At 38.4% G+C, this 13,545-nt stretch overlaps 1 protein-coding gene across 10 annotated transcripts in view; it reads left to right on the top strand.

The window, feature by feature from the left end:
* The window catches only part of LOC101392261 (protein TALPID3), a 157,777-nt gene that overhangs the window by 76,412 nt on the left and 67,820 nt on the right, over positions 1 to 13,545 (top strand). For all 10 annotated transcript variants that reach the window (XM_087448445.1, XM_087448436.1, XM_087448437.1 and 7 more), the window contains 5 exons: positions 3,014 to 3,173; positions 3,863 to 4,082; positions 4,660 to 4,913; positions 6,174 to 6,250; positions 10,713 to 10,847. In XM_087448445.1, the coding sequence (XP_087304571.1) occupies positions 3,014 to 3,173; positions 3,863 to 4,082; positions 4,660 to 4,913; positions 6,174 to 6,250; positions 10,713 to 10,847 (846 nt within the window). The remainder of the gene's footprint in view (positions 1 to 3,013; positions 3,174 to 3,862; positions 4,083 to 4,659; positions 4,914 to 6,173; positions 6,251 to 10,712; positions 10,848 to 13,545) is intronic.

Here is a 13,545-nt window from a genome sequence, read left to right as displayed (position 1 = left end):
CAGCAGTATCTCCTAAGAACAAGATGCTCGCTTACATAACCAAAACACCGTTATCATACTCCCCAAATTTAACATTGATATGTTAATACTATAGAGTCCATGTTCCAATTTCCCCAGTTGTTCCAAAAATATCTTTTAAAAGCTTTTTCTTTTTTTTAGTTTAAGATATAGCCAACAATCACATGTTGCTTTTGGTTATTATGTAAACTGATATTTTTAATCTTCAAAAGAAAGTATATTTTAGGCACTTTTGTTATTGTTTGTTCAATAAGCCTTACTATGTTAAATAGTTTTTAATCTATTATAGCAACATGGAATTATACAAAACCAAAATGTACTCTGTATTAACAGCTGTTTAAAATACCATAGTCACTTCTGATCCTATAGATCATGAATACACCATTTTATATAGATGAAACATTTAAATTGCCTCATCTGAGGTATAAACATAAAGGTAGATTTGAATTTTATGGAGATTGGTGTAATGTGATTGGCGTGCCACAGATTTGGTACATGGTTTTGGTCTGTGCTTTGTTAGCTCAGTGGTAACACATGCGGTGCAGAGGTTGTCAGGGTTATGGTTTTCTCTGTGCTAAGTAACTTTGGTTTGTTTTCTGCCCATATACTGCATAAACTTTCATGAGGGTGATTGAGTGAGAAAATGTAGAAAAATCAGTATAAATAGGCAGTATATGTAATTGTTGAGAGCGTGGACTTTGGAGTAAGGAAAATCTGAATTTGAACCCTCAGTTCTGTTACTTGAGCCTCATCCGTATAATAGAGATGAAATAGTTAAGAGTTTGGGGCCGGCCCCTGGCTTAGTGGTTAAGTGCGCACGCTCCGCTACTGGTGGCCCGGGTTCGGATCCCGGTGCGCACTGACGCACTGCTTGTCCGGCCATGCTGAGGCCGCGTCCCACGTACAGCAACTAGAAGGATGTGCAACTATGACATACAACTATCTACTGGGGCTTTGGGGAAAAAAAAGGAGGAGGATTGGCAATAGATGTTAGCTCAGAGACAGTCTTCCTCAGCAAAAAGAGGAGGATTAGCATGGATGTTAGCTCAGGGCTGATCTTCCTCACAAAAAAAAAAGAGAAAAAAAAAGAAATACTTAGAGTTTAAATGACTGTGCTCTACCAGAATCTGCTTACTGAGTATCTAGGAGGGCAAGCGCCCCTCTCCCACTGCCACGTTGTTCCTTGTCTTCGGAATTGTTGTGGCTTTTCTTGGCCTTTTGGTCTTCCAAATATATATATATATATATATATATATATATTTTTTTTTTTTTTAATTTTTACTTTTTATTTTTTCAAAGCCCCAGCAGACAGTTGCATGTCATAGCTGCACATCCTTCCAGCCGCTGCACGTGGGATGCAGCCCCAGCACAGCCAGAGAAGCGGTGCCTCCGTGCGCGCCCGGGACCGAACCCGGGCCGCCAGCAGCAGAGCACATGCCCTCAACCGCTAAGCCAAGGGGCCGGCCCATGATCTTCCAAATATATTTTAAAATTAGTTTCCAATTCTATGAAAGACTGTTGGGATTTTTATGGGAATTAATTCAATTCTGATTGGCTTAATTTGGGGAGAACTGACATCTTTATGATACTGTATCTTAGCCATCATATTAGATTTTGTTGGAAGTTTCAGTGAGAAGATATATGAAAAGAGCTTAATCTAGTGCGTGAAACTTGGTAAATACTCAGTAACAGATAGTTTGTCATCATTGACCATTACCATCACTAGTGGAATACCTTTAGATGCCTTCATGATGATGAGTCAGTAGCATTATATTTGACAACAGTGTTCTTATGCTATAGGTTTGTGCACTCAAGAAGAAAAAAAATATAGTGTGTTTGTTTCATTTAAAAATCAAGGCTAAGAATATGCTAATTATTAAGCAGTGCTATAGAATTTCTAATATGCTTCATGGTTTTTAAATTGCATATCAATTTGCAACTCATAATGCAGAAAAAAGGCTAATTACCCCACTCGATAAAGTCATTTTAGAATGAAAAGAAAGAGACAAATAATGTATTTGAAAAATGAGCAAAAGACATGTCCAGAGAGGTCACACACAAAAAAGAATACAAATGATCTATATACATATGAAAAGATGGTCACTGTCACTGATAATAAGAAAAGGAATCACTGAAGTCCCATTTTTACTAATCAGATTGGTAAAACTCTGCAAGTTTGATAACGCTCTTGTTTAGCAAACCTTGGGGAAATGGGAGTTCTTATACTGTCTGGTGTTAGTGTAAAATAACACAACCCTGTAGAGGGACATTTGGCAATATGTATTCAAATTAAAAATGCAATTAGCCCTTTAACCAAGCAGTCCCATTTCTGGGACTTTATTCCATAGATAATCTATATACATATGAAATGACTTAGGTCAAGATTGTATTTGATAACTCTGGGGAAGGGAACCAGGTGGATAGGGCATTGGTAGGAAAGGAGACATAATTTTCCCTCTCATCCTATTGTACCTTTTGAGTTTTGAATCATTTGTATGATTACCTATTTAACAAATTGATTTGAAAGTGTTTACTTTTCCCTTCCCCAGTCCTTCATGCTGTCTTGATTTCATCCCCCTGCTTTTTCTTATCCTTCCATTGCTTTTTACAAGCTCTGTTCTTTTGTGCTAAAAGGCTGATCTTTGATATCTTGTCAATTGTTTAAAATGCTTCCTTTCTGTTATGTGGCCTAGCCGGCTTGTGTTTGGGTTTGATCTTCAGCTGTGTCTGTTTAATCTTCCTCTCTCTGTTAGAAGAGGGAGCCTTAGATTTCCTCAGGGCCTCTTTCAGAGGCAGAGCTATTTCAATTGCCTGAGGCCTTCGGCAGGCTAGGCTTGAAACTAATAGCTGGAGGTTCCAGAGCCAGAGTATTTAGGGCTCCATTTTTCCCCCCATACATTTAAATTCTCTGTAATCTCTGAATGAACTCATTTTATTTTTTCCAATTACCTTCATTTGGGTGGTTATAAGCGCCATTTATCTTGTTTTATTTTAGGCAAGAGTGTGTACCCCAGTGGCGACCCCACAACCAACTCCTCCTCGCTCACCTTCTTCACCTCCTAAGGAGTGTGTGTTGGTAAAAACTCCAGATTCTTCTCCCTGTGATTCAAATCATGATGTAGCGTTTCCTGTGAAAGAAGTATTTGCTGAAAAAGGTAGAAACCTTATTTCTAAAATTCAGTTTTAATTTTAGCAACTATTAAATAAAATTTCATGGTGTGTTTTATAAGATGCCTTATAGATTAATATTCACATACCTGTTACTTACTAGCTTTTAGTAAATCATTTTTTCTTGCATCGAAACTAAGGAATTGGTTGCCACTTTTTTTTTTTTAAAGAAATGTTTTTTTTTTTTTTTTTTTTAAAGATTTTATTTATTTTATTTTTTCCCCCCAAAGCCCCAGTAGATAGTTGTATGTCATAGCTGCACATCCTTCCAGCTGCTGTATGTGGGACTCGGCCTCAGGATGGAGGGAGAAGCGGTGCCTCGATGCGCACCCAGGATCCGAACCCGGGGCCACCAGCATCGCAGCGCACGCACTTAACCACCAAGCCACAGGGCCGGCCCGGTTGCCACTTTTTAATATATAATCTCATACACCCTTAGACTACTTTAAGTTCATGGTGGTGTTAAAAGTGATGTCTTTTCAAGGTTATTTTCTCATGCTTTACTAAATTAATTTGGGAATTTTCCCATTAATGGCCACCATCATTGTTATTAATTACTATTGCCATTATTTGTATGCCAAAATGTTAAGAGATTTCTGAAATAATATACCTTACCTTCCTATGGACTTGTTTACTGACTTTCAGCATTTTTTTTCTTTTTAAAAAAAATCTTTAGGAAATGATATGCCTGCCATGACACTTGTTAACACTCCGACAGTTACCCCTGCTACCACACCTCCTCCTGCAGCAGCTCTTACCCCAACTCTGGCAGAGGTTTCCACTGATAAACTGAAGATATCAAGCCCAGAGCTTCCCAAGCCATGGAGTGATGGAGACCTGCCACTGGAAGAAGAGAATCCTAACTCTCCGCAAGAAGAACTTTCCCCAAGAGCTATGTAAGCGATAGCATGTTCACTTTTAGTAACTGTGCATTTCTTCTTAAGTTGACTTATGTAACCCATTGGAAACATCAGAAATTATAAATGAAGCTCTATAAATCACAAGCTAATTGATACTTTAGTGGAAAGAAATTTCATAAATTTTGTTTTTAAAATTTTACCAAATTTATTTATATCTTCAATTCTTTTATTTAAAGAATTGACTTTATTTTATTCTTTTATTTATTTAGATTTTTTGGGAAACAGATTAAAGTAAAGATATCTATCATCTTGTTATTAAAATAGAAAATGATTTCTCCCCAGTGTGAATCTTCGTTTACCGTGATCAGTTGACTTTTATAGTACCATACATCCCCACGTAGATTTACTTTATGGATGATAGAACTTTCTAGATGGTCTATGATTAAAGCCTGAAAACTATTTTGGAAAAATGTCTTGTTAATTAATTATCGTAGTGCAGATTATAGGAATACTTTGCTAAAGGAGACAATACCTTTGAATCTGTTTTTCAATATCAAAATTATATAAGCCTTCAGTGACCCAGTAAGTTCAGAACATGTCTTTTTCTTCTTAGTGTCATGTCTGTGGCCAAGGATGAAGAACCTGAGAGCATGGATGTCACTGCTCAGCCTGCACCTCCAAAGCCAGCTCCCTTTATGCCACTTCCTGCTGGCACCAAGGCCCCTTCCCCCATACAGGTGCCGAGTTCTGATTCATCAACAATGGAGAGCCCCTTGAGCGTTACTGTCACTGAAACTGAAACTTCAGATAGACCTATCTCTGAAGGAGAGATTTTATTTAACTGTGGTCAAAAATTGGCTTCCAAGAGTAAGTTAACTTGTATCAATTGATTTCACTGGTTAGATAATGGTAATTTCTAAGTAATGCCTAGATTATGATATTTTCTAAGTAATACTTATCTGTTTTAAGTGTTTTTACTTAATTTTTGAGATTTAACATGGTATAGTAGAAAGAACATGAACTCTGTGCAAGTTAACTTTTCTGGACCTTAACCTCAGAAAGTAAAATCTGCCTCATGAATCCCACCCTCTAGAAGTAATATCACTCTGAAGAGTTTGGGGTATACCCTTCCAGTCTCTTCTTTTTTTCTATGCTTATTTATATGTATTTATACACATATATTTATATGTGTATGTATTTTTACCTTTAAAAATAGGATCATACTATACATATTGTTTTGAAACCTGAATTTTTTAACCTAATATATTGTAGACATCTTTCTATATCAGTACATTTAGCTCTATCTCATTTTTTTAGTGTCTGGGTCATCTATTAAAACAATGCCATATTGATGGGCATTTAGATTGTTTTCAGTGCTTCCATACTGGACATAACTCTCCAGTGACAATCCTTGCACATATCTATCTATCTGTCTATCTTTGTGCACTTATCTGATAACCTCCTTAGAACACATGCCTAGCAGTGGAATTGCTGAGTCAGAGTAAGCGCTTTTAAAGTAGCAGTGCGTTGCCAACATGCTCTCCAGAAAGGTTGATCAGTTTTTAATTACAGCAATAGTGTACAGAAGTGCCTGTTTCTCGGTTTCATAGTTACAGTTGATGTCTATAGTTCTTTTTTTTTTTTTTTTTTTTTTTTTTTTTAAAGATTTTATTTATTCAGTTTTTTCCCCCCAAAGCCCCAGTAGATAGTTGTATGTCACAGGTTCACATCCTTCTAGTTGCTGTACGTGGGACTCGGCCTCGCGTTGGACGGAGAAGTGGTGCCTCGGGGCGCTCCCGGGATCCGAACCCGGGCCGCCAGCATCAGAGCGCGCGCACTTAACCGCTAAGCCACAGAGCCGGCCCTATAGTTCTTTTTAATTTCTTAATTTACTTAAGAATTTCTTTAATTTACTTAAGCTGATAAGTAAAACAGAAATCTCGTCTATGTTATAAAGTGTGCTTTTTAAAAAACTGGTGAGATTGGGTAGCTTGTGACTTATTATTTATGAACTTTGCCAGTATTTTTATTGTATAAGTTTAAATGTAATGTTCTATGGCTTTATGGTCAGATTATTTACTAAATTTGTTTCTTCTTTTTTCTAAACTTTTACATTTTAATTTCTAGTTTTAGGAGATGGAGGATTATATCTGACAAACCTAGATGATAGCTTATCCAGTACTCTGCGTGATGCCCTTGAAATGGTAAGAAATGATTGACTTCCCATTGAATTCTGACATGATGAAAATCTTGATGAACTTGTTGCCATTGATCAGGGTGTTTTCTCAAATATTTGAATTATAGACATAAAATTAAATAAAATATCCACGAAGGAATTTAAGATGTCTTGCATATCTCATTACCATATTTGTACATTTCATTATCATAATTGTGAGAAAGAAAAGAAAATTGTAATTAACCTCTGTGGCTCCAATAGTTGAAAAATACACAGTTAATGTAATTAGGGAATGAAAATCTAGCTCAGTGCAAATTGTCACATGGATTTGTTGCCTTTACAATATTTCAGGCAGGACCTTAGCTGTTTAAACCAACTCTCTTAGAATACATTTGTTATTTTTCCCTAACTGTGATTATAAATCTTTGTGCTAAAAAATAATTGAATTCGGGGCCGACCCGGTGGTGCAAGCGGTTAAGTGCGCGTGCTTCGCTGCGGCGGCCCGGGGTTTGCTGGTTCGGATCCTGGGCGTGCACCAATGCACCACTTGTCAAGCCACGCTGTGGCGGCGTCCCATATAAAGTAGAGGAAGATGGGTGTGGATGTTAGCCCAGGGCCAGTCTTCCTCAGCAAAAAAAAGAGGAGGATTGGCAGATGTTAGCTCAGGGCCGATCTTCCTCACCAAAAAAAAAAAAACAAAATTTGAGTTCAGTGGCTTAAAAAAAATACTGAAATAGGACCCAGGGGTACTAACCCTTCCTAGTTATTATCTAGCTCTAGGAAGGAAAAATTGGCATTTAAAAATTTATCATACAGAAATGATAGTAGAAATTTTGTTTTGAAAACTATTAAGGGATAGAAATCTTTACTTTTTATATATTTTTAAACAACCTAAGCAAGGAAAGGTAATTGTACTCAACTTTCATCTACATTATCCATCGTCTTTGCTAAGCATTGGTGCTATTATTGCTTTTTTTAAAAAAACTTATTTGATAATTTTTGACATATGTATTTATCTGTAAAGTCATTACTATGATCAAGATAATGAACATATCCATCATCCATCACTCCCAAAAGTTTCCTCATGCCCTTTTGTAATCCCTCCTTCCTGTTTCTTATTGTTCCTCTCATCCCCCACATCTCTCCCGGCAGCCACTGATCTACTTTCTGTAACAGTAGGTTAGTTTTCATTTTCTAGAATTATATTATAGAGTCACATGGAATGTATTCATTTTGTCTGGTTGCTTTAACTCAGCATAATTATTTTGAGATTTATATATGTTGTAGTGTGTATCATAGTTCATTCCTTTTTATTGCTGAGTAGTGTTCTATTGTATGGATGTAGCACAATCTGTCCATGCACCTATTGATGGACATTTGAGTTTATTCCAGTTTTTGGCTATTACTAGTAAAGCTGCTATGAACGTTTCTGTACAAGTCTTTGTATGGACATATGCTTTCATTTCTCTTGGGCGAATACCTAGGAGTAGAATGGATGGATGATATGGTAGGTATATGTTAAACTTGAAGAAAAACTATTTAATTTTATTTGCTAAAATTTTGTGTAGACTTTTTCCATCTGTGTTTTATATTCCTATAAATATTTTTGATCTTTCCTCAGGCACACGGTTTAGTACTTAGAGATAGTTTTAACCTTTTGAGTCTTGCTTTTAAAATTTATTAGGCAAGACCAGAGCAGTCCTCATTCTAGGGCTGTTTATTCCCCTCTATGGAGGGAAGACCCTTCTATGTACTCCACCTGATGCCTCATAAATGAGGCTTTCCAGCCTGGCTGCTGGGAACAGCCGTTAATCCAGGCCCTGCGTGAGCATCAGGCGCTGTTATATCCGGTCCTTTCTCAGGTGCTTTGTCCCTCTAGCCTCGTGTAATTACCTCAAATGCATCTGCTGATCAGTACTCAGCTTAGTACTCAAAGGGGACGTTCTGCAGATTGCCAGAGTTCTCTCCCCGTGCAGCTTTCGGTTTTCTGGTAGTCTGTCTTAAGAACTCTAGCTCTCTGGAGTTTCAGCTCCTTCTTCTCAGCTCAGGGGTCCACTGAGCTCTGCTGGGTTCTCCCCACTGTGCCCCAGCCTGGAAACTCTCCCAGGCAGTAACCTGGGGCAGTCACAGGGTTCTCCTCCTCTGTTTCCCATCTCTCCAGGTTCACTGTCTTTTGTTACTGATGATCCATTCTTGAAATGTAGTTTTTCATATACTTTCCATTGTTTTAGTTATTTCAAGGGGTTGGGTAAATCTGCTCCTTGTTACTCCATCTTGGCTAGAAGTAGAAGTCTAGTTGCATTTTTATCGTTCCATTTGTACCATTATATGTGATTATGATGAAAACAGAGATTGGTGTACTTTTGAAAAGTCATGTCCTTCTCTCCCTTTAAAATCATAATGCTAGAAATTTCTTTAAAGCAACCTATTCAAGTGATGTAAACTAGGACTATATGTTAAATTCAGCAGTGGAGCTTTTAAAAAACATGCATGCTGGCCCCATTCTCTGATATGTTGATTCAGTAAATCGTGAGGGTTGTGGGGTGTGCATGTGTGTGGGCAGTTAGAAGCCTAGACCTGTATGTTTTGAAAAAGCTCCCAGGTATTCTGATGTGCATACTTAGTTGAAACTGTGTGACTACTCATTTTACTTTGAGTTGAGTGAGGTTAAATCACTTGTCTGTGTCACATAGCTATTTAGTGACAGATCCACAACTCTTTTATATGGATACATGATACTTTTTCCTTTCATTTTAAGCTAATAACTGTAAATTTTGAGTTTTAATAGGGGCTATCTGAATTCTAAAGCTTAAGTTGCAGGGAGCTGGGTGTGTGTGGCAGGCATTTGTCAGGTCCAGCAAACAGCTTCAGAGGCTACGTGGCATCTTTATACTGTTATAGATACTTAATAGTGTAAAGATGCTGAATCTGGAAATTCATATATCCAAGTAATAGAGTTTGTTAAAATAATTTGCTTTACTACATATAGGAGTATGAAATAATTAATGAAGGAGATTTTTGATAAGATTTTAATGGAGCAGTTACTTTTCTAACAGTAATTATTTATTACAAGTAATTGAGTTCATTGTGAAGACAGTGGAAATCACTTTTATAAAATAATATGGGCGGAAGGCATAAATGAAATATCTTTATTTTTAGAGAAGCATTATACTAACATTTGGACTACTTAATATATCATTATGGCATTTTTATTCATTCTTAGAACTTTATTATGGTGCCAAAGTGCATTTAAGTTTGTTTAAAGTAAATAGCTAAACTGAACCAAGGCTAAATTATAACATCTTTCTTTTTCTACTTTTGAAACTAAACTCTAATTTTGATATTTTTACTAAGCCTAAATCATGTATGCTACAAATTTATAATAAAGTCAAATGCAGAAGTACAGTCTGGAAAAACTGAGAATAGCTTGAAGTCATGTACCAGTAGGCATTTATCTGTATACAGTTGGGGGATAAGGACTTGTAATCCAGAGTTAATAAACTTTATTTCGTTAGAAACAAAATACTTAAGCAAAAAATACTATTAATGGAATTTAAAATCATGTTAATACTTGTATTTACAAGGGAATCCAGTTTCTCTGACTCTGAGGCTCACATTGTCCCTCAATTTTGGGACAGGTCTATTTTGAGGCACCAAAAAGCCTAAGCTGGGGCCGGCGCCGTGGCATAGCGATTAAGTGCGCGCGCTCCGCTGCTGGCGGCCCAGGTTTGGATCCCGGGCGCGCACCGACTCACTGCTTATCAGGCCATGCTGTGGTGGCATCCCATATAAAGTGGAGGAAAATGGGCATGGATGTTGGCCCAGGGCCGGTCTTCCTCAGCAAAAAGTGGAGGATTGGCGTGGATGTTAGCTCAGGGCTGATCTTCCTCACAAAAAAAAAAAAAAAAAAAGCCTAGGCTAGGTATTGAATGAGGGCTTTCAGTACCTGTTCCCTAGCCAAGTACCGGAGGTCAGCGCAAAGGCGAAGGGAACATTGAAGGTCTATAGGTGCCTTAGCATATTTCTGCAGTTTTTCATTTTTGCCCGGGGTCCAGGACGTGCCATTACTACAGGGCTCTGCCCCCACTGCCACGCTGTGGCTTTGCTTTATGTGCTGCATAATTATGAAGCAGGAAACTGTGAGCCAAAAACTTGATAACCTATATAAAATATTTGTGAATCATTGTAACTCAGTCGCATGGGATGGGGCTCCAATTTTCCTGTTTTTATAACAAACCTCCAGTTTAAATGTAACCAAATTATTTTATACTGTTTTTTATATTTGAGGCAAACGTAAAGGATTTTTAGTGGAGTTGAAGGGAAATGAGAACTAAATGAAAAGAAAGAGTTCATCTTCTTTCCGTAAAGTGCTATATGACCATTTTCATTGATGGCTGCTAAGTTTTATTAATCATAAATTGAGAAATGCAAATGTTTGATAGATTAATTTTTACTTTTTGTTGCACTAACTGTCTTTATATTTCATTTAGGAAGATGATTCTCCCAGTGAAGGACAAGTGACTAGGATGCCCCATAAAAAATTTCACGCAGACGCAATTCTTTCTCTTCTTGCTAAAGAAAACCATGAATCATTAGTTTCACAGCAAGCAGTCTATCATTCAGAGGTACTTTTTAACCTTAATGATTTTTTTTTTTGGTTAGATCTAAGTACTGGAAAAAATAACAAAAATATTCCTGCTTTTAGTTAAAGCATGCTAATACTTTGTTTAATTTAGGTGTCAGCCTTATAGTAACTTTAATCTGCAATCATAGAGTGATAGAGTTTTACAGCTGAAGGGAATTTAGGCCATCTGTTTCAACCCCCTTGTTCTACACTTGAAAAAAACTGAAGATCTTTCAAATGATTTGTGAGGATCATTCATTCATTCTTTCTTTCTGCATCCATTTACTGAGTTATCTACTATATGCCAGACACAACCTTGGAAGAGATACAAAGATGATCAAGTCAGGACCCTACCTTTAAGCAGCTTATAGTCATATAGGGAGCAAAGGGCTTAAACGGTCACTCTACAGTGTGATAGCTGATCAAATAGCTGTATTAATAATTGTACATGAGCACAGAGGAGGGAAAACTCCACTTGAAGTTGGATGACACTCTTTACAGGATATGATATTGATGTGGGTCTTTAAAGATCCAGTAGGATTTTGCCAGGCAGCAATGATGGGGAAAGATATTTCAGAAGCAGAAGTAGCATATGTTAAGGGACAAGAGCCAAGAAAGATTAGGGCGTATTTAGAAAGTGTGGAAAATCTCAGTATGACTAGGACTTTAGATAAAGAGATAAGTCTGGAGAAGTAGGTTGAACCAAATGATCGTGAAGAACCTTTAGGCCATGGTAAGACTTGGGCACTGTGGAGCCTGTTAAGATATTTTGGGCAAGGGAGTCATAAGCTAGAGATATTTAGGAAGGAGTATGGAGCCAAGGACAAGTGAAGCAAAGGTGGGAGACCTATCAGAGCACCATTGGAATAGTCAGAATGAGAACGTGAACAAACACAGCTAAGCAGAATGGGAGAGGGAAGACGTTTAGATATGAGTATAGAAATGATAGTAATCCATCACTAGTTGGGGGAGGTTGTGGTTATGTAGTCGTTGGCTTAGAAATGCAGAGAGAAGAGTGCCAAGTTTTTGGGGAGAAATCATGAATTTGATTCAACACATTAACTTTAAGGTGCTTAATGAAATTCCAGGTGGAAAGGGACAGTATAGTCAGGCTAGTTGATGATAGAGATGGGGCTAGGATTCTTGATCTCTATTTAGTGTTCTTTCTATTGTATTTGGTTGTCTTTGCTTGAACAAGTGTGAAACTGGTTTAAACAAGCTGGAGATCTGAAGACTACACAGGACCCAAGGAGATGGCTGGTTTTATTTTGTTAATTTTTATTCTTAAAAATATATATTCTTAGGAAAGGTAAGGGAAGAAGATGTGAAACTTAGTAATGGAAAAGTATCATGTGTGGTGTGGGAAAGGAGTCTCATATAGTGAGAGAGCAATTTATTAGTACCTACTTAAGTTATAAACGCTTGTGCCTTTTGAGCCAGCAGTTCCACCTCTCATCATCTGATCTAGAGAAGTAATTCCTCACAAGTGCAAGAAAGAATTTTACTCTTATTATAGTTTGAATAGAGAAAAATTGAACCAATCTAAAAATGCTTCAATAGGAGAATAATTAAACTATGGTATGTAAAAAGGATACAGTAGATCTTCGGGATTTATAGTTAAGTTTTAAAAATCAGATTGCAGAATAATACATATACACACCTCAAAATGAAATACACATGCACATGCACACACATATGCAAATGCTTAGATACTTAGAAAAAGATTTGGAGAGGGTAAACTTCCAACTTCTGGGCTTCCAGTCTAGCCGGGACAGCACACTAACAAAGGCTGCCAGCTCCCTATTCCCAAATCAACCCTGGAGTAACTATAGAAGTAAGAAAAAAACCGTTGATTCTGAGAACTAAGTAAAAATTGTGAAAAACTGCTGGGAAAAATTGATGGCTAACTTGACCTGGTGTGTGGGAAGAGAGGGGCTGCATCCTGAGGAGGAGGGTGGTTGGAGGGGGTTGGTGAGGAATGACTGGAGCAAAGTGCTACTGTCATTGCCTCTTTCCCTCGTTGCCTTGAGGTCATCACTGCTTGGCCCTTAACCATAGAGGTCTTGGCAACAGCCCCGGCTGCAGATATTGGTACCCCAGAGTAACATCAGGGAGCATGGAGGCCCCGCCGAGGTAAAAAGTTACAGGTGAAATCGGAACCAGGAACCCAGGGCATTCGTTCCTTCACCCTCTTTCCCCTCCAAACCCCAGGACGGAGTACAAAACCTCTCAAAGAAGCTTCTTTGTAAGGTTTAAAGACACGACAATCACCACAGGAACTGAGTGGTAGAGTAGCAGCGAACGGCAGTGGCCATGATCGGCAGTGGTTCTCTGCTGCCGGAGACTCCCTTCCCTAGCTCATTCCTCCCCTCCCTAGCTCATTCCTCCCCTCCCTAGCTCATTCCTCCCCTCCCTAGCTCATCTCCTCCCCTCCCTAGCTCATTCCTCCCCTCCCTAGCTCATCTCCTCCCCTCCCTAGCTCATTCCTCCCCTCCCTACCTCATTCCTCCCCTCCCTAGCTCATTCCTCCCCCCCCTAGCTCATCTCCTCCCTCCCTAGCTCATTCCTCCCTCCCTAGCTCATTCCTCCCTCCCTAGCTCATTCCTCCCTCCCTAGGGCTCATCTCCTCCCTCCCTAGCTCATCTCCTCCCCTCCCTAGCTCATCTCCTCCCCTCCTAGCTCATTCCTCCCCTCCCTAG

This window comes from Ceratotherium simum, chromosome 24 (assembly GCF_057802395.1).
Source record: "Ceratotherium simum simum isolate JZ-2026a chromosome 24, ASM5780239v1, whole genome shotgun sequence".
NCBI classification, from domain to species: Eukaryota; Metazoa; Chordata; class Mammalia; order Perissodactyla; family Rhinocerotidae; genus Ceratotherium; species Ceratotherium simum.
Note: the sequence above shows the minus strand (reverse complement) of the source record. Positions and strands in the feature narration are given on the sequence as shown.